The 26,381-nt window shown below is 36.8% G+C and overlaps 1 protein-coding gene across 3 annotated transcripts in view; it reads right to left on the reverse strand.

Moving 5' to 3' along the window:
• Positions 1 to 26,381, reverse strand: part of LOC114660369 (nucleolar and coiled-body phosphoprotein 1-like) — a 78,916-nt gene that overhangs the window by 16,225 nt on the left and 36,310 nt on the right. Inside the window, exons 12-18 of one of the 3 annotated variants that reach the window (XM_028813032.2) lie at positions 17,807 to 18,035; positions 14,370 to 14,512; positions 9,163 to 9,334; positions 6,074 to 6,168; positions 5,316 to 5,550; positions 4,007 to 4,077; positions 3,634 to 3,919 (exon numbers count right to left, since the gene is read on the reverse strand). In XM_028813032.2, coding sequence (XP_028668865.2) covers positions 3,634 to 3,919; positions 4,007 to 4,077; positions 5,316 to 5,550; positions 6,074 to 6,168; positions 9,163 to 9,334; positions 14,370 to 14,512; positions 17,807 to 18,035 — 1,231 coding nt within the window. Of the gene's footprint in view, positions 1 to 3,633; positions 4,078 to 5,315; positions 5,551 to 6,073; positions 6,169 to 9,162; positions 9,335 to 14,369; positions 14,513 to 17,806; positions 18,036 to 26,381 lie in introns of all 3 variants that reach the window. The other 2 variants (XM_028813030.2, XM_028813035.2) reach the window with 2 other exon arrangements.

Raw genomic sequence — 26,381 nt, forward strand, 5'->3', positions numbered from 1 at the left:
ATTTCAGTAGCAAATGCAGGCTGGCCTATTGTCTATGGAGACTGCGATAGCAAAATCTACGGAAATGTGTGTTATAACATAATAACTCACACATAAACAAACAACACACAATGTCAAGCACTGAAATTATTGATTAAAACTAACAATGAAAGATGGGTGCACCAAATAACAAACAGGTTTTCTGAAGCTTTGTTTATTGGATGCTCCTAAGGAGCCACGTGAGAATTAATAAAGCCTTTTGATCTCTTTTTTTTCCCTTTGCCTGCACATGAGCAAAGGTAGCACCGTGTTTGGGATAGCCTGCCTGTTTGACCTCCAGCCAAACAGGGGATGCCAAAAGAACTTCTGTGGTTGCACACCCACATGTCAGATTTGATTTAAACTGCATTGGCATCCTTAATGTGAGTAAACTGGCTTCTTCTCTTGACCCTTGTGTTAAGTGCAATATGCACAGCTACTCTTCCTCTGTCACTAGCAATAGCTTCACATGCCACAAATGCAAGACAATTGCTAGGCTGACAGGAAGGATTTTAGTGTTAGTGGAACGCATCTGTAATTTGCAGGCCATTAGACAAGGTGAGGTAGGTTCCTTCTTAAGACTAGAAGTGCAACCTTAGGAACGTATAGCTTCTACTCCGGCTATGGTAGCAGCACAGCGCACTGTGACTTAGACAGACTTGTTGATTCTGGTGTTTTGAGTACTGAAATCTGCATCTCCTGTGGCTTTTTGTTATCAGCTCTCTTAACAACAGTCATTTTGATGGAGTCTTGAACACAGTTTACTTCAAAGGCATATTTGGTAATTCATATTTTCATAAACACAGCTCTCAATTCTTTTAAACTTATATCAACTCCTACAGTATCGTTATAATGCTGAACAACAGAGAGCACACACAGCACACCTGTGAGAACATATCATTCACGTTTAACATTTGTCAGTTGATGATCTCAAATGCCAATGTATTATCTGATACTACAGAAAGATTTTTCCCTTGCATCAGGATATGTTTATTTTGAAAACATTTAATGTGCTCTGCAATCCTTGACACACATTTATATGTTGAATTGGGGTCTCTTTTTAGTAGACTTTTCGATTGTAGATGGTTCATTGTAAACAGAAGATTGCTCTCTGTCGGATCAGGTTTATGTGAGCACCTTTGATCTTTGTAGTTTAAATCACAACCTCTACTTTTAGTACCACCTTCATGAGGCGTTTAATTAATTTAAAATGAGACACTCAGTGAGCTGTCTATTTATTCCCACCCAGTTTTAAGAAAAATTCACTCATGGCTGTCTCCAGACATATACAAATCTGGCTTCTATGAGACTGGTAAATGGGGTACAGTAAGAGATGTGGATCTAAATATCGATGCTTACATAAGACAGATTTTTTTTTTCCATCTATGCAAAATTGAGGAGGATACTGATTATGCAAGAGGTAGACAAACTTGTGCATGCATTTATAGTCATACTATATCACTATGCAAGTAGATGTAGAGGTGGTCCACTCCTGCAAGTACTTGGAGGTCAACATTAATGACAGGTAGGCCTGGTCTCAGAACACTGAGGAACTCTATATGGGCAGATTAGGCTTTTCTTCCTTTGGAGACTACATCCCTTTAATGTGAGAAGTGACCTCCTTCACATCCTCTATAACTCTGTGATGGTCAGTGAGATTTTCTACACTGTGGTGTATTGGGCTGGTAACATCACTTCACAAGAAGACCACCGAAACAACAAGCTAATTTAAAGGGCAAGCTCAGTTATAGGATTATAGGGCACACTCTGGACCCCTTGGAGGTAGTAGAGAAGGAGAGAAAACAAAATTGAGTGTCATTATGAACAATGCTGCACATCCTCTTTCTGACACTCTATGTACTTTTCACCTAACGAATTATTCAGCAGAAGTGTCAAAAATTGCTACTGTGGCTCCTTTATACCAAAAGTAGTACGTCTGCATAATGGCTGTGACTGTGATAGCTAAGTCACAACTTTTCTTTTTTAATTTTCTTGCTTTATAATCATTCTGTGTGTCCAGACCAAAGTGTGTGTATATATTTATTTATTTACTTACTTGTCTAGCTATTTATGTATTTATTTATTTTAAAAGATCCTGTACAAAAGTCCTAATTTCCCCCTGGGGCCAAATAAAATTATATCTATACTTGTAACTTCTAGAATAGACTACTGCAATGCACTAACTGGATGCTCGACAACTTCTATTAATACTTCATTTAGTTCAAAATGCAGCCACCAGAGTATTCACAGGAACCAGAAAATGTGATCACATTATCCCAGTATTGTCTAGCTTTCAATAGTTACTTGTCAAATTTCATATTGATTATAAAGTCCTGCTTCTAACCTATAAAGCTGTAAAAGGACTTGCCTAGAATATTTATGTGAAATGCTACTTAAATACTACCCACCACAACAGCTTTGCTCTCAAGCTTCTAGTCTTCCTAGTAGTATCAAGAATAAGTAAAAACTCAGGAGGGGGCAAAGCCTTCCATTACTGAACCAGCCCCCCCAACACACACACACCCCACACTTTGGAGTAGCCTTCCAGCAAAAGTCCAGGGTTCAAACACTGTGTTAATAGGGCGGAGTGCTGGCTCTAAGGCTAAGGATATGCGCTGGTATTCAGAAGGTTGCCGGTTTGAATCCTTGTTACTGCCAAAGGGGATCCTACTCTGCTGGGCCCTTTAGCAAGGACCTTAACTTGCAATTGCTCCAGGGGTGCTGCACAATGGCTGACCCTGCGCTCTGACCAAAAGTGGTATGCAAAAACTAAGAAATTCCTAACAGAGGAAATAACAAAAATAAAAAAAAACTGGGAGATTGGTACGGATGTCACAGAAAGCCCACTTATCTAGGCTACCATCTTTCTCCTCTTTTTAGTTAGGCTTTCCTAGTATGGATTACCATTGCCAACTATGGCACTCAAAAATACTAATATTATGGAAAGAATAGTCAGCTTACTCTGTCTTTATCTATCCTCTTGAGCTATCCTGAAATCTGCACCTAGAGGTCTTTGTTTAAATTGCCCTTCCCAAAGATTTCTTCCTTTTTCCTGCAAGGTTTTTAAGAGCTTTTTCTTGTCTTCTTAGAGAGTTAAGGCTGGGGTGCCTATCAATTAAACATGGCCTACTGAAGTCCATTGAGTTATTCTTTGTGTGATTTTGGGCTATATAACAAAAAGTTATTATTGTTGTTACATGCGCACAGATCTCAAAAGAAATCGCAATTTGGTTATAACGTAATGATTAGAATAATTATCTGATTTTAATCCCAGCTTGTCTAAGGACAACAATGTTGGATACTACTGCCCTTTCAAATCTCAGCCACTCAGTGCAAACAACAATTCTAAAGAACGTTCATAATTCTTATAAGGCATCCAACAGTTACATCCTTCCAAGAATACAAAGATACAAACTATATTAAAAACTACAAAAATACTATCTACATCAGCTACTAATACTATACCTAGTTTGTTTTAAAACGGTCTTTTTATAGTGTGATATAATGTGCACAGGGAAATCATTTTATAATAAAGGTGAATTTGTGCACTACACCAGAGCAGTATGCCTTTCTAAATATTACTGACACAAGTACACTTATCATAAAATGACTCACCTCTGGATAGTACCACTCTTTCCTTTTCTGCAGCAGGACTGGGCTTTAACTTCTTGACCAGCTTTGAAGTCTTATCAGTCTTATCTTTGCCTTTCTTGTCTTTTTTCCCTGAAGATTTTTTTTCATTGGATGAAGCAGGTGCCTTTCTTTTCCTCTCCCTTACTTCCTCCAGTGAGGACTCTTTTGATGGCCTAAACTGAGATGCTTCTTTTTTGTTCTTTTTGGTTTCAACATGCTCAGAGTCATTGTCAGTTGATAGCTGGCTCTTCACAAAAGAGGCTCTTTCCTGGACAGAAAGATCCTTTTTAGCTCCGCTGTCATTTATTTTAACAAGGTTGTTCCCTTTTTTTGAAGGCAGTTTCTTTTTGGTTACCTTTATGTGCGACTTCTGTGTCACGGGAAGTGGAGTTGATGGGAAAACGTTGTCTTCCGATGAGTCACTATCTGCAAAGAAGAAAAATCTTTGTCTCACTTTACTTTATTGCCATATAACTGACACTACTTTAAAAGCGAGCATCAAACTGGTAATGTACAAATTAAATCTCGTTACTCAAAAGGGCATAAGTACACATCAGGAGAATGACTTGTTCATCACAACCACTGTTTCACTTTCTGATTAAACAAGCTACACACAGCTTCTCCCAAAAGAAAGGTAGCACTTCACATTCATAATCAAGCATAATAATTACCACTGCACAATTAATGAACAGATATTGTTGGTTTCCATTTATGTTAATCAGTTTCTGCTTTGTTTTCTGTGCATTTTAACAAATCTGTATCTTTATATGTACTACATTCTGTATTTACTAATTAGTATGACTAATACTTGTTTTTCACCTGAGAATTTATTCACAGCACTCTGCTCCTGCACTCAGTGAAGAGTGCTATACACAAAAATAAGTTGTACTGCAAAGAACGGATGTTTACATTGACAGCACCAAAAGCATGAGAGACCCTTGAGGGGCACTAAACTAAAGTAAAGCACACACACTGTCAGTAAATCTGCTGGGACAAAACACCCATTCTTTGGACTGTTGCAGGAAACCCAAAAGAATATAGACAATACTGGTGAAAATACATTTTTGGACACACAATTTAACCCAGCTGTGAATCAAACTGAGGTCCAAAGGGAGAAAATGAGAAAGGGACTCTGCCCATTTGTGCTACATTGATACACTCAGTTTGTTTGTTTAATTTCCCTTGTGTTGTAGAGAGAGAGAGACTGCTTTGTGAAATGTTTGAATAGAAACTGATGGAAACAGTCAAAACCAAATTTATGACAATATAATGCTGCACTACCATTCATACGTCATTGCTTATCTGCATTTAAATTTGGTATTATTTTCTTGTAGTTAAAGTGATGAAAGTACAATGTTCCATGAGTCAAATGTGAAAGACTTTGTTTGGAATTTTGCTACTCCATTTGCCAAACAGCCACATCGAAGAGCACAGAGGAATTAACCCTCAAAGACACATGGAATACATCTTCTGACTTAACATTTTTAATATTCTTTTAACTATCCATTTTGAGTACTACTTCTACATTCCTACAACATCAAAACAATGCCATGGTGAGCATGAGGCACACTTTCACAAGCAAACCGAATACAACCAGGAGCATGCAGAAGCAGACATCCATTTGGGGTGAGGATTTCTGGATACAATCTTTTTTTTTTTTTTACCTGAGTATGTCCTTTTTGGTGTTGCAACTTTTTTGATGTCAGTGATGATGCTGTCGCTTACAGAGCCGTTGCCATTCTTCTCCAGTGGCCTTGCAGGCTTGGCAGACAGTTTATTTTTGATTGCTGTGTGGGCAACACTGGCTTTTGTTTTTTTATCCTTTGAATGCAGAGCCTTAATTTCCATCTTATGCTGCTTCAGGATTCTTGCAACCAATTCTCGCTTTTCCTGCAGAACCTTACAATAATAAAATGTTTCATTATAGTTAGAAAACTTATTTCTATAGTCAGCAATGCCCCCTCCTTATTCTTTAGAGTTTCTACATTCTCTGTTTAATAGAGCCAAGTTTGGCTGGCAGTTAATTAAAAAAATCCATAGGCAAACTCTGTTAAAATTTCCTTAACTGTCTAATCATTTAGAAACAACTACTTGGGCAGTAAAATGACCTCTCTGTTCCATGACAAAAATGCCACTTTGAGTTAAATTTGAATTTTGACAGTGGTGGAAGTTGGTATGAATTATTTACTTGTTTCTAATTTGTTATTTTTCTGAGCAGTTAACCATTTATTTTTGTCTCAGGTAGAATTGTCGGAATTACAACTACTAAAGGATGCATGCGTAATGATTTTTGGAGATTTTCTTTAGATCGTTGTATTGCTGCTATTCATCAGTTTGCTATACTGTTTTTATACATTGTGTCAAAGTGCTTTAAAAAGTGGACTAGAAAGAATAGAAATGTTTAGATGAATTATGGTTTTACCTGTGGAGACTCACTGTACAGTTCTTGAAAGTCATCACTCCCAGAATTCCTTTCACATTCTGCAGTGGTAAACAAGTCCACATTCTTTGTACCAGCTGTTGGAAAAAGTCCAGCATAAGACTCTGTACACTTTCTTAATTCTGTGCATTAATTAATATTTTCATAATAAGAAGCTAATATTGCTTTTTAAAATTTAAATGACATATTTAGAAACTAAATAACAACATTTTCTGGTTAATTCATTTTCAAAAGAGCAAATATAAAGAAAATAATTCTGTACAAGTTGAGTGGTTTCATGTCCTGGCTTTTTACATAAATTACTTTAAGAAAACAAACCTTAATTTTTTACAGTACTAGGGGGCTTTGCCCCCTGCTCGCTTCGCTCGCCAACCCCCGTGTTTGGTTTTCTGGATACACACTTTTAAGATGTTTTTTTTCTTTGAATTCAGGACAGGTTTCTCTGTTTGGAATTTCAGCACAGACAAAATGATCTACATCATCAGCAGTTAATAATTTTTTTTGCAAAGTAACCAATAAATGCATGTGAGGTAAACTCCGTTTTTGAAATTCGATTGTGTAAATGTATGCTCGGATTTGATAGAACACCGTTTCGAGTTCTTTCAATAAATTTAAGACATTCTGATAAAACAATCTACTTACAAAAGTCGGAATGACTGAGCCGATGTAGCAGGTGTTTTCAAGAATCTCTGGATTTCTGGCCATTGTGAATTGCATGTCATTGTAATAAATAAATCTGGCCGACCGATAGTTCTGGATATTGCCATTGCATCATGATATAATTGTTGCAATGCTCTTGGACTACCTTGATATGATGATGGTAATATTATTGCTTTACCTATTTTGAATGTGTCTGAACTATTGATATTTGAATTTTGAATGTGATCAATGAGACCTTGCATATGTTCCATTCTAAGTTTTGCCTGATTCGATTTAATAAAGAAAAAACAATTAGCTTCAACTTTTAGATACGCATTAATAATATAATGTTGCGTTAGACGTTGAGATGACAGAAGTGGGTTAAATACATTGGAACGTATTGTTAATTATGCCCCGAAATATTGTGTTGGTTTTATTAGTTTTTCTGAATCCGTGTGTTTCATATTGTATGACCATCCTGTTTCTCCATCTGGGAAAAGCAAAGGAAAGAGTAATGGATCGTAATGTGGTGAATTATTAGACAGAAATGTCAATTCATGTTTTGCTTTTGGATAAACACGAATATCTACTCTGTCTGTCTTTGATATTTCCGTCTTTCGAAACTATTATCACTGATAATTCGTCACATGTTGGTTTATTATATATGCGTGTATGGTCTTTCTGATTCATACAGAAATCCAAGAAAACATCTTTGTCTGTGTTTTGCAGATAAATTTCGTGTAAGTGCAATACTTATGGACGTATGGATTTGTATCCATTATTGGCTGTATAATTTCTAATACGTCCGATTGTTTAACTCTTTCGATTCTATGTTGCATCGCTTCTCCGTGATCATAAATATACAACTGACCGAATTGTGGTTTCTTCGAAATTAAACTTGTTGTTGCTTTAATTATTACTGGATCACAGATTCTCATAGCGTATGGTCCATTCTTGTGTAAATCTACGTTTTGAGCATTGAATGATGTGAATGCGAAAAGATTATTGTAGACTCAGATATTTTACCTGTAGTGTTTGTGGATGTCACTTTCTCCAAACATCAAATCTTTAAATTCTCTTGGATATGCCTCCTCATTGTGTATAAACACTACTTTTGCCTGATGGCAACAAGAATTAGACGATCTACAAGTCTCTGACTTAAACTTCAAAGCCTTACAATATTTACATACTTCTGACATATCACCTATGTCCATATATTCGATCTCTATTCGCCTTTCCATTATTTCTCATAGAAATAATTTCTCTTTGTTTGTGTTAAAGCGATCTTTACTTTCTTTGTTTTGACACTTTCGTTTTTTTTTTCTGCTTTTATATTCTGTATTTTGCTCTGCATGTGTATCGCACCTACGGTTTTTTTTTTTTTTGAGTCTTTTGAATTCCACTGTTTTCATCATCTCCAACCTGCTCTGCATGTGTTTGGCCCCCTTGTTTTTTAACCTCTTTATGATGTTTCACTTTGTTTTCTACTCTTTCTTTTATTTCTGACCTTGCTTTGTCCTGCTTTTTTTTCAATTACACCTGGTCCGTGGTGATTATTTTCCCTTTTTTCTAGTAATAATTTCCTTTTGTTTGCGCTACTGCGATCTTTACTATCTTTTTTTGATACTTTCTAATTTTCCAGCTTTCATATTCTTTTAACTTTCTCTGCATGTGTATCACGCCAGCGTTTTTGAACATCTTTATGAAGTTCTACTTTGTCTTTTACTCTTTGTCTTTTATTTCTGAGCCTGATTGGACCTGCTTTTTTTTCCAATTCCACTTGTTCCAGGCTGATTATTACTTTCCTTATTTTCTGAATTTGCATCTAGATTATTTTTTTTTCTTTTTTGCATTTTTTTTCTCTCCAATGCTTTTGGGTCTCTTTTCTCCGCTCTGCTCTTTCTTCTTCGCTTAGTTGTCGACATTTCATCTATAGCATATTGTCCTTATACACTTTATATGCACTGAGAGCCCTGGACCTGTGTCTGCTAAAAGCCTTTACACGACTGAGTGTTTTGCTGCCCGTGGTCTTATTTGATATTGGTTGTAAGTAGGGCGTGTCTTGCAAGAATCTCATGTTCTACGTCCCCGCAAGACGGTCCTGGGTCAAACTCTCGGCACAAAGTCTCATGTTTAAGGTCCCCATGAGACAAAAGAGATTAAGTATTCTCTGTGAAGATCACATCTCGTCTCCCTAGTCTCTCTCACCCAGGATTTCTTTTTATAACAGAGAGATAGAATTGCCAACTTTAACTACACTTAAGGCTTAGGATGAACACTTGGTTAGCCAAGTTTTTTTCCTGAATGTGATGAAGAAAGACTATATATGGTTACTGAATCCAAAAGTCTACCAATTACAAAGAAAGTCAACTACGTGTCTTTTTTTTTTTTTATTAGCTGCAGAATTAGTACTAAACAAAATGATACAATACCAGATTTTGCAACAGTCTTGTTTTTAGATGTAATCTTCGTAACAGCTCTGGCCTGGTTTGCATTCAGCGTCTTTGCTTGTGTTACCTTTGAATCGCTTCTTGGGGAAGGTTGGACACTCTTTAAAGTTTTTGAATGAATTTTCAAAACCTGAGTGGCAGATTTTACTTCTGACTGTTTGGAAAAGAAAAAAAGACATCTGACATTATTTAATGTTCCTACTTCTCTTGATAGTCACAAAGACATTTAACATTATTCTGCAGTCATTGACAGGTAAAGCAGCCAAGGTATAAAAGGAAATCAGATCAATCTATGGTAAATGCTACTCTAACCTTCCCAAAGCCTAACCTAGGAAAGGAAAGTGCTACACAACACATGTAGGATGTTGGTCTCTTGCTGATGCTTGTATTTCATGATAACGGCACACACCAAAATATGTATTAATCAAGATACTAAACTAATGGCTACTGAAAATTGGGCTTTACAGTCATGTGTGACTATTAAATTAGAAATCAGTCATTTCTAGCAGTAGAAGACATTTGCAACATTAGTAATGTATTGGATATATTGTTAAATCATTTTAATGGTACCTTGATAAAAATGTATTAGTTTCTATGAAAAACATGGAACATTTCTAGGTGATTACATACTTTTGAATGCTAGTCTATATATACACAATACACACACGCCAATGTTAATGGCCTCTAATCTCCTTGAGTTTGTGCCTTTTCACTGTTATATTTATGAAAATATGAATACCTCATGGAACCTGTATTTGCATACATAAACCTTCATAACTAAGAAGCCAACCATTAGTAAAGTGAAACTTAAAAAAATGTTCTTAAAATTCATACTTCAAACTTGATACTACTAAATTCTATGAAAGGAGATAATGACAAAAAATGTGCCTGAAGCTTTCTCCAGTGTGAGAACAACATACTGACCATGGTTCAGGGTACATACTTCTAATACACAATTTACAGGAGTACACTGATCATTTTTAAAAGCACAGGTGAAAATATAAAATTGTCTGAAGATTTAGTCCTATGAATATATCCCTGCATTATGGAATAATGTCCCTATTAATCCATCACTCATCGCATTCATTTTGACCAAACAGATTTGTGTCTGCTAAGAATCTGAACCTATAAGTTATTACCTTAAGGTTTTTCACTGAAGGCAAAGTTTCTTACATGTTGGAGGTATTACAGAAATATAGCTGCTCTCTTTTAGAGTGCAGAGTGCCTTATGGAATAAACAAACCCTGCCCATGCCACAGAAGGGAAGACATGATAAACACCACCACCACAGGAAACTCAACTGCTATTATGTAATCAACCAAAAACTTCTAAAATTTTAAAAATGAGTCCAAAACGTAATTCACAAATCTATTCACAAAATGCAGATAAAATATCAAAAACAGCCCATAATACTTCTATATATGATTGCTGAATTACATGCAAAGCCTATATTGCTCCTCTCACTATCACATGTATTACTGTATTTCATTTATTCTTCAATGGCGCATTCCATGAACTACAGTCCCATTTACATGACCTTTCTATATTTACTGCTCTCCAATTTGTTTAAAATGAAAGTGGCCAAAAGATATTTTGTGAAATATGGAAAAATAGAGAATCTAAGCAAAACAATTCTATTCAATATGATTTTATGGCTGAAATATTTCCAAAATATACAAAAAAAAAAGCAAACCTTAGACATTATACCCAGGCTATGTCCACCCTACAATGTTTACAAAATCTGTCCACACTTGAATTTTCATATTGTTTACAAAAATGACCCTGTCCATACTGAAACGCCTGAAAACGTCTATGAGGCAGACCTTTGCTTACTCTGGGCATGCCATGTCCTTGAAGGGCTGTGTAGTTAAAAATTAAAAAAATCAGATTTCCTTCTGCTTCATGCACTAACAACAGTATCAGCAAGCGAAGGACTCTGATAGCATGTCCACAGCACAGAAAAAGAAATAAATTCTTTACGGAGCTGTAGAGAATTGCCTGTGTAATGTAACAGTCTTCAGATTCTTCACAACTGGCGACTGTCATTAAATAATAACAAAGCAAATGTTAAGGCAACACTTAAAAAAAATGTTCACATATGTTCACTTGCAAGATGATTGATTATAAGCAGTTCACAACAATCGGAGCACATTTTGTTCCAAACACCATTTGTAAATCTAACTCAATAGAGAAAATAAATAAATGTATGTGTGTCTTTGCTTTACTGCACTGTGCTTTCGTATCTCTCTGTCCCGTAATATTGTGAGTTTGGCTGCATTTTACATTATCCACTTAATTTTGCTGCAGAATGAGCTCATCCTTAACGAACAGATAAAGTTTAAACAATAAACACCGATCAGAGACTGTCACCCAAGTTTTCTACAATACAATTTTCATGAGGCTCTTAATTTTTTAGTACAACGTTGATGCCACCAGCCACATGATTCATTGCAAAACTGTAGCGACTGGTAAGTAATTTGCTATTTACACATGTATAAAGCATTCAAACTTTACAAAGTACAATATAGATGCATACATGTAAACTGCACAACAATTCAAAGCAACGCTTTCATGCCTGCTATACTGGAAAATGTTTATCTTCTGCGAAGGGTGCTTATTTAGGGAATGAGCATGGTCCAATCCAGGAAGGGGCCACGAAATAAGCACAAACCAATCAGAGTGCAATTAAGAGTATTGTTTTCAGAAAACCACATTTACGTCCATCCAAGCCAAATTGCTGGCGCTGTTTTCTGGCTCCAGAGAGCATTTTTAAATGTGTTAGTTTTCAGGGGTCGAAAACAAAAGAATAGTTTGGATGAAAGGTGAAAAAATAGACAAATTTATGTTTTTAAATGAAAATGCATTAGTGTGGACAGGGCCCTAGTCAATCCAACCTGCCTTAAATTAATTTACCTTGATCAAAATAACAAAAACAAATAAATGTGGCTAGTATTGAGCAAGTCACATCAATATAAATCCAGAGACGCTAGTAGGTCAACAGAATCGCTGAAAAAACAGAGAAAATTTACACACCCTACAATATAAAACTGTAAAGAAGAAGAAATAACACCAACAACAAGCTTATAAGCATTCTCAATGAAATTAACAACAGTACAACAAAGCTGGTCACAGAACTAGGACAACAAATACTTTTGAGCCATCCGGCACATCCACACATATAACTTGCTTTGTTATATCAGTGTGATTATGTCTGTGTGTTACCTGCATTTCTTAATTTAGATTGAATATGTCTCTGAAGTGTGAAAATAAAAAGAAACATCTTCATAAAGGTTATAACCAGAAAGACTCAAAGCAGTAATTTCAGCATCAAAGGAGTAACTTTTTGTACCTAAGGATCATTTCTAATTGAAAAGAGTGCAGATGGAGTTTCACACAGTCAGTTTGTGCCAGTCAGACACCAGAAGTCATTGCAGCTTGGGCACAGATATTTCCTTGGCAAAGGTGGCTGATGTGAAAGGCAGAAAGAATGAAACTGTCCACATCCACAACACCAACACAAAGGAGTGCAGCAATATCTTATCTAACCACTGTACCATTACAAAAATAATGTGATCAAAGAAAGGGTATTGAATAAAAGTTATAAAGTTATTCAATTTAAACTCAAGCGATGTACTTTTATTGTACTTTGTGTTGTACTATCATTTTTCCAACAAGTATTTTACATGTTTTTTTTTCAGGTTTGGGGATGGTAGGAGGGGAAATAAAAAACTAGAATGAAACTCGGCTACTTGCTTGTTCTGCATAAAGCAGGGTAGTGCCAAAACAAATGATTTTAGAAAAGGTACTCTTTGAATAGAATCATTTTTCAAAAGTATTACTTTTCATAACAGCTTCATAACAGTAATAGCTGCAGTTAATATTGTCATTAATTTGTGTTTGCTTTTCAGCACCAAACAAACTCTTCCACTACGAAAACACTTGATGTTTCAGGGTTTTATAGGTACTGTGCTATTTTAAGAATTATGACCATACAAGTAAAAGGCTTGTGTAACAAAGTGAACTTTGCTCAAAACCATATTTCAGAATCAAGATATCTAACAGGCCCTTGTGGTGTTCCTCTTATTGTGAGGTTATCTGTTAATATTGTCATTAATTTGTGTTTGCTTTTCAGCACCAAACAAACTCTTCCACTACGAAAACACTTGATGTTTCAGGGTTTTATAGGTACTGTACTATTTTAAGAATTATGACCATACAAGTAAAAGGCTTGTGTAACAAAGTGAACTTTGCTCAAAACCATATTTCAGAATCAAGATATCTAACAGGCCCTTGTGGTGTTCCTCTTATTGTGAGGTTATCTGCTACACTGCACTGACCTTATTGTAAAAAGAACACAGCACTTCAAAATCACAAATCATATTATAGAACTGACTGGCGGCAGAATTTCTACTAAAATGATGCCTGAATGTGGGTAATCTAAGTCTAAGTGTTGAGTTTTGGACAAAATGTAAAATACTTGAGTTTTAGATTAAAATCTAGGTTTACTGTTAAGCTATATTTCCATCCTTATACCTGGTAAACTATGAGAAAAAAACCTGAAAGGACAAATTCAGGGCCACAAGGACTGAAAGGACAAAACGCAGAAATTATTATTTTTTTCCTCGTCCAGGTCACTCAGCTAACACTCTGAAGACAGTAGGAATAAATATGCTTTTTGTGTGCCAAAAAAAAAAAAAAAAATCAAGTGAACATCTTGGTTGTATTTCAATTAAAATGGAAAATCTGGTATGTTAAAATTGTTGTTATCTGTATGACATTAGAACAAGGATGGACAAAATAAAGGAATATGCCTGTAAGAGGTCCAGAATCTGAATACTATAACTTTTAAGTGGCTATAAAAATGTTTAAGACTTTCAATTAAAAACTAACAGTGCTTTAAGGATGGGTAATATGAAATAATTAAAATCTCAAAGGGAATTCAACCTATACAGCAGCAGACACAGCGGGGAATCCCAAAGTGACATGCTGTGCTCTGTGCCACAATAAAAGCACAAATAAATGTATTTAAAGCATCAATATCTACAGCCACTGAATTGCATACATTGAAAATATTCAGGACAATGCTGCTACCAGCACTAAAATAAAGTGTATTTAAGAAAATCATGTGTTAAAAGTTCTATAGGCCTCAGCATTATAGAATGCTGAACTGACAGATCTGCTGATTTTACCTGAAGTAACATCTGGGAGTTTTCATCTTCCTTGCTTGGGTCATCACTGTCACTGTTTGATTCAGAGGCTGTCAATTTAGAAACACTTCCTGAGCGGCTCTGTTTTACCTCAGAAGCAGGGGTTGAGGGGCTGACGTTTAACGCTGTTAATAAATATATAATAAAAAAAAAACAGACTCTTACACATCTAACACTAGAATTCAATACAGTAAAACAATACTGCACTTCTATCAGTCTATCTGGAGGTCCTTCACCTCCAGATGTTCTTAGATGTCTAACTCCTCAATATCACCAGTGTGTTTTTTTTCCCCCCAGATAGTATCCTCTATTTATACTCAATGGAATACAAAAAGATGGGGAAACTGCTTCTTGGAAATGTGACTGAAGCTATCATTCTTTGATATCATGTAGAAGAGTAAGCGATTCTGTCGAAAATGCAATATGGACAGTTAAATAGATTTTAATAAGGCCAGTTAATGTCTCTATATCTTTTATAAAAATTATTGTGCAGAGTGGCTTACAGCATGAGAGATCCATTTAAACAGTGGTTTTCAGAAGAGAGTATGTATTACAGCAATGTCATGTCCCATTCCAAACTGAACTCTGTTTTTCACTACCTACCCTAAAAGCTTAGGAATCACTCTTGCTTTTTATATATAGATGTTAATAGCAAGCATAATCAGAGTTTCGTTAGAAAGTAAACAAAAACACATTATAAATGGATTACTACCAATAAGTTCTAGCCCTTCAGAGGTACAGCAAAAGAGAGCAAGTCAAATGCAACATCTTGCTTTAATTGTTTTAGACTGCTGTAATAAATATCTGTGAAATACTACCACTTAAGAAAATGGAACAAGTTTAATACAATAAATAAGCATTATGTGTTTTCCATACCAGTTTATCTGAAAGGTTTTTGGCTAAATTCAAAAAGATGAATTGTTGCTTCAAGAGAGTGCACACAAGATAAAATAACTATACATTAAGATTCGAACAGTAAATATAAGCATAGAGCCAGAATCAAGACCTGTCAACCTCCTGGAAATCTTTTGGCTTATAAGTAGCGTGCCAACTGAATGAGATCACAATCCAAATGGGATTAATATATCAGATGTGTGTTTTCAAACTGGCCTGTTGATAACTGGGTAAGACGCAATGTGGTAAGGATTTTGATTATCTGTTACTTTATCCACACATACGAAGAATAGAGAAGTGTCTAAAAATAAATAGCTTACTAATATAGAAAATTAAACTGCAATACCATTCTACTGTCAAAAGCTAAACTGTATGTAGTTTATTTAAGAACACACCGCAGAGCACGAATCCTTACAAGATGTTGTAGAAAGTGAAAGAAATTTCTAAATATATACATTTTTAGCATTTATCATATCATTTTCCATAATCAGAAAAATATGTAAAATATCAACCTCTGTGAAGTGACCTACGTTCCACTTGCTCCTCGATTGACTTTAAAATATCATGTCAGAGATGTAGGGAGAGCAACTACTGTACATAGCTGAGCAAGAGGCACATGAAAAGAACTCTCCCATATGGTGTGCTAGTATTATGCAAAACACCTTAATACACAGTGCCCAAGTCAGTTTAGCACTGTAAAGCAATCTGACAGCATGTACTAACCCCATAATTTTGTGACGGACACCATTGTGCTGCCACTGTACATTTAATTGGAAACAGTCCTAACAAAAATATTTTATTTCTCCATTCCGATTGCAAATAACAACATATCATTATCTGACATTTGTTTGAGCTTTTTTTATTCCTTGCCTAGTTCTGTCTGCCAGCTTTCCAACCATGGTGTATGGATGTTTATTTTTATTGCCATTTCTTGTACTGAAATGTACTGAGCAGACAAAGAGTAAGAGATCATAATCGGGAATAATAGCAAGCACTACAACTGGCAACTAATGCAATCAGGGTGGTAGCATGGGAGAAGGATAGAATTTTCAATTAATACTAGAAAAATGACGTAAATTAGATATAAACCAAATTTAACCACTTTAGAATTTCTGCAACTTGTAGATGGTTGTAATGGTTTCCCACTGAGATCTTGCAAAATGTAAGAATGAATGTACTGTATAATAATTTAAATAAGGCATCACTTTGTAGCAAATAAAATGTATATGGCATTACAATTCTTATGGCTCTGCAAAGGAAACAGACAATACTTTAAAATGTTTAAAAAATGAGTGAAAAGCCAACTGGCTTATATGGAGCACAATTCTAAGTATTTTATAAAAGTGGCACACAGTAGCCCATATAGGACAAATTTAGTCCCATCCTCAGTCCATCTTTTTGCTGTTTCCATATTGTCACAGTATGACAAACATGAGACATCAAAGAGACATGCCTCTATTCTGCTTCCACACTTCCAAACACCAGTTTTCTTCTTTCCTTGTGGCTGCACTGTACTTTCAGGTGATTGCACAAACACAGGATCATGCTCTTTAAGTGCTGTGTCTGTGCAACCCCCTTAGCAGCTCCTGTGAGCTCATTTTAAGGCTGGCTTCTCCAAATATTCTCACCCCGGATGACAGCCTGTGGCAACCTGAGAAGTGTGTCCCTCTTAGGTCTATATTGTCTTGCTGAAAGCTGATTCTAAATATTAGCAGACCTAATAATATGATAATTACCTTTTATCTGACTGAGACTTTTCCCCAAGGCGACTTCCAACATTTGAGATACAATTGTTTACAGTTCTTTTGGACTTTCCTTAATCAGAGCAAAGGCAGGTGAACGGACTTGCTCATGGTCACACAGTGCCAGTAACTGGATTTGAACCCACAACCTGAGGGTCTAAAGTCTTAACCACTACACCACACTATCTTCCAATAATATTAACCCTTACACTTACAAATATTGTATACAGAAAAGCCCTTAGACAGTTACATACTGTAAGTACTTCTGATACACCCGATTTACTCATGGCACTGTAATGATTGCCCATTGTCTCACAAAACTTCCTGTGTGAAGCTGTGTAACACAGCTAGTTCTGACATATAAAGTAATAGTTTGAAAAGTGTACGTTGGGTTAATTGGAAACTCTAAATTGGCCCAATGTATTAGAGTATGGATGCTTGCAATAGTGTGTTCTGTATTGCCTAATACACAGTATTACAGAACAAGCACTGCCTTTGAACTGGAATAAGCAGATTAGACAATAAGTGGATATATAATTACTAAAAACGACATGAACTACACAGAAACTTGCTATACGGAATTAAGTTTATGACATCTTGTGCCTCACCATTATTGTCAAAATAAGACAGGTGTGGAACACTTTAGTCCTCAACACACAACATCACTGTTGTTTATTGTGACTACCCACAAAATTCAGGCGCTATCCATTGTGAAGCAGGCTATAAAAAAAAAGTGCAATAAAGTGAACCTGAAAAAATTACGTTAAAGTAAAAGTTTTATACCTGGTATAAAAACATTTCGGGCTGCAGATTCATCAATGCTGCTCTCGTCTGACTCACTGGTCTTGCTATCGGATCTATCAGGCTTTTCTTTGGCCATAGGCACTTTCACAGGATTCTTGGCCTGATTCGGCATTGCTTTTTTAAAGTTGTTAAGAGTTGCATCATGGGTTGTTTTAGTGTATGCTGCTGTTTTAGACTCGAACCTGGCTTTTGAAGGAGTAATTAACGTCTGGAAAAAAAAGTAAACTATAACAAATAAAATTACACCACCATTTCACAGAAAAAAATTCTTTACCAGCTCTACCGATGAATTCTCAGTCAGTCCAAGTTCAAACTAGTTGCCTCTTAAATGTAAATTCAGTGTTTTACATCTCTGGGATCCTTGAAATTAAAAACCAAAACCTACAGCATATTAACCTCATGATGCTGCCACTGTAAATATGACTTTTATATTTTAAGCCAAAAAGGTCTGCCCTGTTGTTTCAAATACAATTAAACTGTATGGGTTTAAAAATACTATTGGTACGGTGGAGCATAAGGGTAACATGCAGCCTCCTTAAAACCAACACTACAAAAGTACAGACTGACATCACTAATTGGGAGATCCTTGCCAGAAAATGAACTTAATAGTACCACATGGTTCAGCAAGTGGCTAATCATTTTGAGTTCTACTGCCCCTCTGATACGAGTATGACAGAGAGTAAAACTGAGAGAATTTAGGTCATTATCCCTGGGAGGGTGTAAGACTAGTGCTCAACTGGTCATCCAAATTGTGATAGCTCCAAACACTTTGTGTGTGTGTGTTGTGATGAACATGCAACCTGTGGAGGATATCATTATCTGGTAGAATACATTTTAATTTATTGATTTAATGCTGCATGTGAACAGGATTACTAAGCAGAAACAGAAACCTTACCAAATCCTAAGATGGGGATGAATATAATATTAAGAGAGTCAAGACAAAATATGTAGAGATGTGATTGTGTATTTAATAGAGTTTAAACATTCATCTGCTTCAAATGGGAGATAAACCACAGTCTACTGGGGACATTTAGTCAGGAAGCATGCACTTGGAATAGCACATTGCTGAACCCGTCACATTACGAAACAGCTCAGGATCCACATTGGCAACCCTCCAGCCAGACACACGGTCCAGCCCCCTCATCGTAAATGACCCTCTATCTGCTATTGCCAGGTGTTACACGTGGGTGCCCTTGGCCTGGTCCAGCCGCTCGGGTCCTCAACAATCGTCATCCTGTGAGATGGATCACCCTTGGGGAATCATGCCACATGGCTATAGTGCCATAGCTGACTCTCCCTCACAATGCAGGTAATGTGCCTCATTTGGGACTTTGTGAGCAACCACACATTAGACACAAAGTTAAACCAAACCCAAGGATTCTCTGAAAAGACACGGTACCGAAGGAGTTGAGTCTTTTGTCTCAGGTCACTGGATAGCATCCATGTCTCGCAACCATATAGCAAAACAGGAAGCAACAGGACTCTAAAAAATTGGACCATCATACTTTTTGCAAAGATATTGGGAGAACTATACATCCCTTCCCAGCGACCTCATGACACCCCATACTCTCCCAATCCGTCTGAATGTCACTGCCAAGGAAAGTAAACCTCTTGATGAGGTCAACACTCTCTCCACAGACAGACACACTGCTGGCTGTGCCCAGGGGGTCATTAAAGGCCTGGATCTTGGTTTTTATCTAGGACACTTGCAAGCCCAGACACTCAGACTCCTCACTCAGTCACTCAAGAGCCCCGATTAGAGCCTCCATTGGCTCCACAAAGATCACAGTATTGTTGGTAAAGTCAAGATCAGTTAATCTTTCTTCACCAACAGATACCCCATAACTACTGGACTCCACAACCTTGCCCAAAACCCAGTCCATGCAAGCATTGAACAGAGCAGGAGCAAACACACACCCCCTGACAAACCCCAGAATCAATTGTGAAAAACTAGGTTCTGCCTCTACTCTACACAGCACTCACAGTACCAGTATACAGGCTGGTCATGATATCCAGCAACTTCGGGGGATCCTACAAACTCTCGGGGATATCATACAGGGCAGCTTAATCAATTAAGTCAAACGCTTTAAAAATCAACAAAGGCTGCAAAGAAACCATGCCGATATTCGAATTTGTGCTCCATGAGAACCCTCAGTTCCAGGATCGGATGGATGGTAGACTTTTTAGGTTTAAATCCAGACTGTTCCAATCACTGGTAGGTGAGCAAGTGATAGCAGACCCTATTAAGGATTACCCTAGCAAGGACCTTATCCGGCACAGAGAGCAGTGTTATCCCTCTGTAGTTGCCGCAATCCAGGCAGTCACCCTTCCCTTTACAGACAGGGACAACAAGTCCCATTTTGCAGTCAGTTTGGAAGACGCCTGTCTCTCAAATGGAAGCAAAGATTGTATGTAATGCCAGGAAGACAGCCTTGCCACCAGCCTGGAGAAGTTCATCCCAGATACCTCAGATCCCTGCATTCATTCCTACCCTCAGCTGCTTCATCACCTGTGCAATCTTAGTGAGATTGGGTTGTTCACAGCTAATTGGAGGATCAGCCTCAAGAACCGTGGACCCATAAATGTTCAATGTCCTAGCCAGAGGATCAGAATTAAACAGCTGCTCAAAGTAGCCAGCCCAGCAGGTCACAACTGCATCATCATCCGTAAGGACCATTCTTATCACCCGGGATATTTGAGATCTATATATATATAAAATTCTTTTCGCGTTTGAAACGGAAATTACATATGACCACACGATATGGAAATTACTTATGAAACGGAAATTACGTATGACCACGCGATATGGAAATTACGTATGAGCACAGAACATATTATAATATAGGAACTAATCACTTCGTTTGTGGACGCCATTTTTATATCGTCTTTACGAATAGTTATTATTTGTGCGAGAGTTATTTTACTGATATTAAAAAGAAGTAAACACAAACACGCTGAGAAGTTTTATTTATTCGTCCACGTGACTGCCGCGGAAACTACCACATTGTAACTTTTTTTTAGTTAGCAGTACTTGATAGTAGAAGAGATGAGGAAAACAGCTTTGCGTCTTTCTACTTTTTAATTGCGCCGAGCTGTAAACAACAGGTCGGGCAGCGTCCTCTCTTCTCGCACTGTTTGTGACACTTCAAGTGCCCTGTCGGCTCCTGGGAGAGTGGAAATCTTTGCAAATGAGTGTAATCGGCTCCATTGAAGCAGGCAGGTATCTATCTATCTATCTATCTATCTATCTATCTATCTATCTATCTATCTATCTATCTATCTATCTATCTATCTATCTATCTATCTATCTATCTATCTATCTATCTATCTACTCACTGTCCCTTAAGGTGAGTTTGGGTCACTAAAACTCTGCAACATTCAAGGTTGCTTTTGTGATCAATTATTTTAAGAAGATGGATGTACAGACCTCTTCATGTAAAGTGTTGGACTTGGGAATTGTTTGGACCTTCTGCCCGTTAAGCACGGAAGGTCAGCGTCCACATTTATCAGAATTATTTTTCTCTTAAATCACAGGCACATAGTGCAAGGTTGTCAGGCAGAAATTTGGAATGATCACATAGAAAATGTAATTTCTATACCACAGCGGTTGTGTACTACCTTTCAAAAGGGATCTACTACCGACAGATGATCCAAATACATTTTAGCTGCTGTTAGTACTACTTACCTGTTGTGTTATACTGCCTTTAAAATGTAGTTTACCCGAAACCACTCCAGTACTGCTCAATGTATCTTTACTTCTTAAAATGTTAATGTTTTACTGTTTAATAACTTATAGACTACATTTTATTTTTTTCCCTTGCACTCAGTGAGCAAAGCCACTGGGTAATCAACTAGTTGCATATAAAATTGCAAAGTCAGATTCATGACACTTGGCTTATGTGACAGAGTCACTCCCTGACCAAATTCACCAATTAGGGTGGTTTTAGTAATGTCGTACTTCATTTAGCTAAAGTTAAGAGGATTTCATAAATATCAATAGTGTTTATTATTTAGTCCAATATGTCCAAATATCCATGAGAGGATAAGTCTGTCTAGCTTTAATAGTCAACAATAATCAGTATATAACACAGACGGTATAGCTAATAAAGCCATGAGGTTCTACCAATTTACATTTAAGAAGCTTTAAAATGCTCTGGCAGATTGGCTAAAACAAAATCTATTCAAATTCATTTCATAAGACATGGCTTGGGCAGATGCAACAAGTTGGGACGATTGGTCAGTTATTGAAAAAGTAGTTCTGCAGTCATACAGATTTAAAAGGCACATTTCATACAGTGTTGTACACGTTTATTTCTAAATTAAGAAACAATGAAAAATTCTGAGTACAAGAAAAATTAGACATAATATTGTACTAACAATAAACACATGACAGCAAAAGCTGAAAAGGATATTAAAAAGCCAAAAAGCAGTTGGGGAATGTTGCATAAAAGACAAAGGTCAGCCTTAAGCAGCTTATTCAGTACTTTAGCAGTCAGAAAATGGAAGGAAATGGACAAGGAATTCAGATATACAGAAAAGGGTAGGCATTCTCAGTTCATATTTTTCTGAAAATCTCACTGCCTCCCAGAATCTGCAAGGGATATTTCTGAAATACTAAATGATTTGTATATTTGCGAGGGAGAAGTCCTACTGGGATTAAAAAGGTTACAATGAAGCAAATTAGTGAGTCCAAATAATATTTGCTGAAGTGAGTTAAAGGAAGGCATTGATCTATACTAATAAAAGGCAAAACCCTCACTGACTCACTCATCACTAACTCTCCAACTTCCCGTGTAGGTAGAAGGCTGAAATTTGGCAGGCTCATTCCTTACAGCTTACTTACAAAAGTTAAGCAGGTTTCATTTTGAAATTCTACACGTAACAGTCATAACGGTCGACAACGTCCGCCATGTTAAACTTTCTAATTTATGGCCCCATCTTCACGAAATTTGGTAGGCGGCTTCCCTGCGCTAACCGAAACCGATATACGTACTTATTTCGGTGGTATGACACCACTGTCGGCCACCATATTGAACTTTCCAACGGTCTTTGTTACTTAATGGGCCCATCTTCAAGAAATTTGGTACACGGGTTCCCAACGCTAACTGAATCCTACTTACGTACATATATACGTCTATAGCCTGCAGCTCGGTCCACACTCTGAATCCTCCAGGCACTCCTGAGCATAATCTAATTTTGAAGGTTGGGGTACCAATAATGTTACTGAGAAACTTACAGCCACCGAAACTTTGTAATGGCACGAGACTTCAGGTCACATGCCTGCAAAAGAACCTAACTGAGGCAACTACTGTTACTGGCGGTGGCTCAGGGGAGAGAGTTTTTATTCCTCGCATCCCCGTTATACCCTCTGATCTCCCATTTCAATTCAAACGCCTCCAATTTCCAGTAAGGCTCTGCTTCGCAATGACAATTAATAAGTCTCAGGGACAGACCCTACAAAAGGTTGGCATTGATTTGAGGCAAGATTGCTTTTCACATGGCCAACTATATGTTGCATGCTCAAGAGTAAGCTCAGCGCACAGCTTGGTCATATTACAACCGGAAGGGTGAACTGACAACGTGGTATACAAAGAGATCCTTAACAAATAATTATTGGTACATTTTCCATCAGTTTATTATTTAAAATTTTAAAGCAGTACTTCACCGCTGCGAAGCGCAGGTATTTTGCTAGTTCTGTATAAACTTTAAACAAATATTTGGAGATCACTGCACCTTGGTGAAATTCCTAAAGAGAATTAACCAGCAAATGTTTTACCATTAAATAAAAAGTAACTGGACTGACTAACAACTACAGAATTAACTAGCATAATGTGTATCACAGTATAAATTAATAAAATAAATTATTTAAGTACAGATTAAGCAATATATATCAAGGTAATTAGTGAACAGTTAAATGAGAGACTGAGTCACACTAATGTGAGACACACTAGTATTTTATAAGACAGCAAGTAAAGCATTTGATCACAGTATTGTATAAAATTTTATTTATTTTAATTTTCAAAAAGCTTTTAATAAGCTAGCTCAAACTAAAAGAAGTGAGACTTCAAGGTGCAGTATGCAAATGGGTACATTATTGGCTCAAAAAAAAAAAATAAAAGGGTTAGCGAATGAAAACCTTTAGCGAATTCAGTGTTCCAAGTGGTATCCCACTGGGACCTATACAGAGGCAGCTGCCGTAATTTAATTTATATAAAGAAAAGCAGACAGGCAGTAAAATCCATGTAAATAAATTTAAAGTACTATAAATTTGAGAGTAGAAGTTAATAGTATTGAGAGTAGAACTTATATTTAAGTATGAAACAATGGTCCGAAATCTACTAGAATGACATAGGAATTGTAGTGGACTCGTAGTGAAGTTCAGTAAGATGTTGGGTTTCAAACAATGTTCTGTTGGTCAAAGGTCAAAAGAGGTTAATTGAAAGCTATACAATTCACTTGCAAAGAGTGAAAATACAAGTAACATCACTTTTAGAAAGTCCACAGAAGAGCCAAGGTATGTACAACAACCAAAGGCAAAAGAAGAGGATTCTTTTCAGTTTAAGCAAAGAGAGATTAAGAGGTGACTTGAGTACGCAAAGTTACTAAGAAAGTAGCTCCTTGACTAGAACACAGGCACACACGTAGAAGCTGATTAAGGGTATGTTTTGGACAAATATTAAAAGGTTTTATCTACCACACAGGATAACAAATATATGCAATAAACCTAGCAAAGTACTAATTAAAAAGTACTATGAAGAACCACACATTTCAACTTGACCATAATTTAAGAAGGTTATATGTTATATATATATATATATATATATATATATATATATATATATATATATATATATATATATATATATATATATATATATATAAATACAGTTTTGGGCTAAATTGTCTGGTGTCATCAAAAATATTGATGTTCTTTTTAAATGTCTTGGCACAAGATACTGTATGTTACCACTAACCTCAACATGGTAGTAAAGGGTAACTGGCATTCTACCCAGTGACAGAACATTTAACAACATGCATACTTAGCATTTTAGGGGTATCTCAGGTACCTTTATTGCATCTAAAGACCCCAAACTTCAGTTGCATTAGTAACAAAAAAATCTCATTTTTGTATATTTTAGGTTAACTTGCTTTTGTAACCTGGGTGAAGGGTGGCATAGAGGAGATTCCCCATCTACATCCTATAATATACATGTTTTTATTGTCTCTTATGATCATTACACCCAAGCTCCTAGTTTATCCACTGGCATAACCTTCCTCGGCTATATTTTTCGCAGCATCAAACAGTGTGGCTGACAATGACTTCACTTTACAAAAGCTGACGTTTAAGAGAAGTAACATTAGGTTGAACACAAAATATGAAGTGTGTTGTCGTATCAATTATCATGGGCCCTTTTCCAAGTGCTCTAAGCATGCTGCTCACTGTTGGCCATTAGTATTACCACTGTGAAGGAAAAGGTCATTAAACATCATAAGTAGGAAGTGAAAAACTTCACCGATACTGAACCCCGGTGCTCAGTTGGTCCAAGTGAAAATGGGTAACTTCAATTTCACATGGCTGAAATTTGTGAAGTGCACTCTGCAGGAAGTAGGTGATACCTGGGGAAAGGGATGCATTCAGCCAGGAAAAAACTGCAGGCAGTGAAAAAGAATTTTAAACAGATACAGAGTTTTAATTCTATTGTTAACATAGATTGTGTTAGTGGGGTGAAGAAATAGTGGGCTGTTAAGTTGTATTTGCACTTACGGATCTAATGAATGTTTTTAAAAATGACTTCAATGCAAAATATGAAAAGAATACAGTACTCCCTGTAGTCTTGAGCATCTCTTGTCAGTAGTCTTTACAGTATATCTGTCCTTATCAGTTGAGATGCAATTATTTTTCTTGGGTTATCAGTGAGTATGGCTAAATAACTGCCTTCGAACTTAAATGAAGAGGCAATGTTGGGTGTATGTTGGAAAATATCCAAGACTGAGAGAATACAAAGCACATCATTAGCTCAAGCAAAAGACCCTGATGGTATTTGAAAAACAGTTTGATTAGATAGTTGTTTTTACTGTAGCTATTAGCCTAAATGCCAAGTCTGAAAGACTACATAATTATTAATAAAGTGTTGTCTCTTCCTTCCTTAGAAGACTGGCATCCTTCAACATCTGCAGTAAGATGCTGCAGATGTTCTATCAGATGGTTGTGGCGAGTGCCCTCTTCTACGCAGTGGTGTGCTGGGGAGGCAGCATTAAGAAGAAGGATGCCTCACGCCTGGACAAACTGGTGAGGAAGGCAGGCTCTATTGTTGGCATAGAGCTGGACGGTTTGACATCCGTAGCAGAGCAACGGGCACTCAGCAGGCTCCTATCAATTATGGAGAATCCACTACATCCATTAAACAGTGTCATCTCCAGACAGAGGAACAGTTGCAGCGACAGACTGCTGTCACTGTCCTGCTCCACTGACAGACTGAGAAGATCATTCCTCCCCCAAACTATGCGACTCTTCAATTCCACCAGAGGGGGTAAACGTTGAACATTAGTTAAG

This window comes from Erpetoichthys calabaricus, chromosome 11 (assembly GCF_900747795.2).
Source record: "Erpetoichthys calabaricus chromosome 11, fErpCal1.3, whole genome shotgun sequence".
NCBI lineage: Eukaryota > Metazoa > Chordata > Cladistia > Polypteriformes > Polypteridae > Erpetoichthys > Erpetoichthys calabaricus.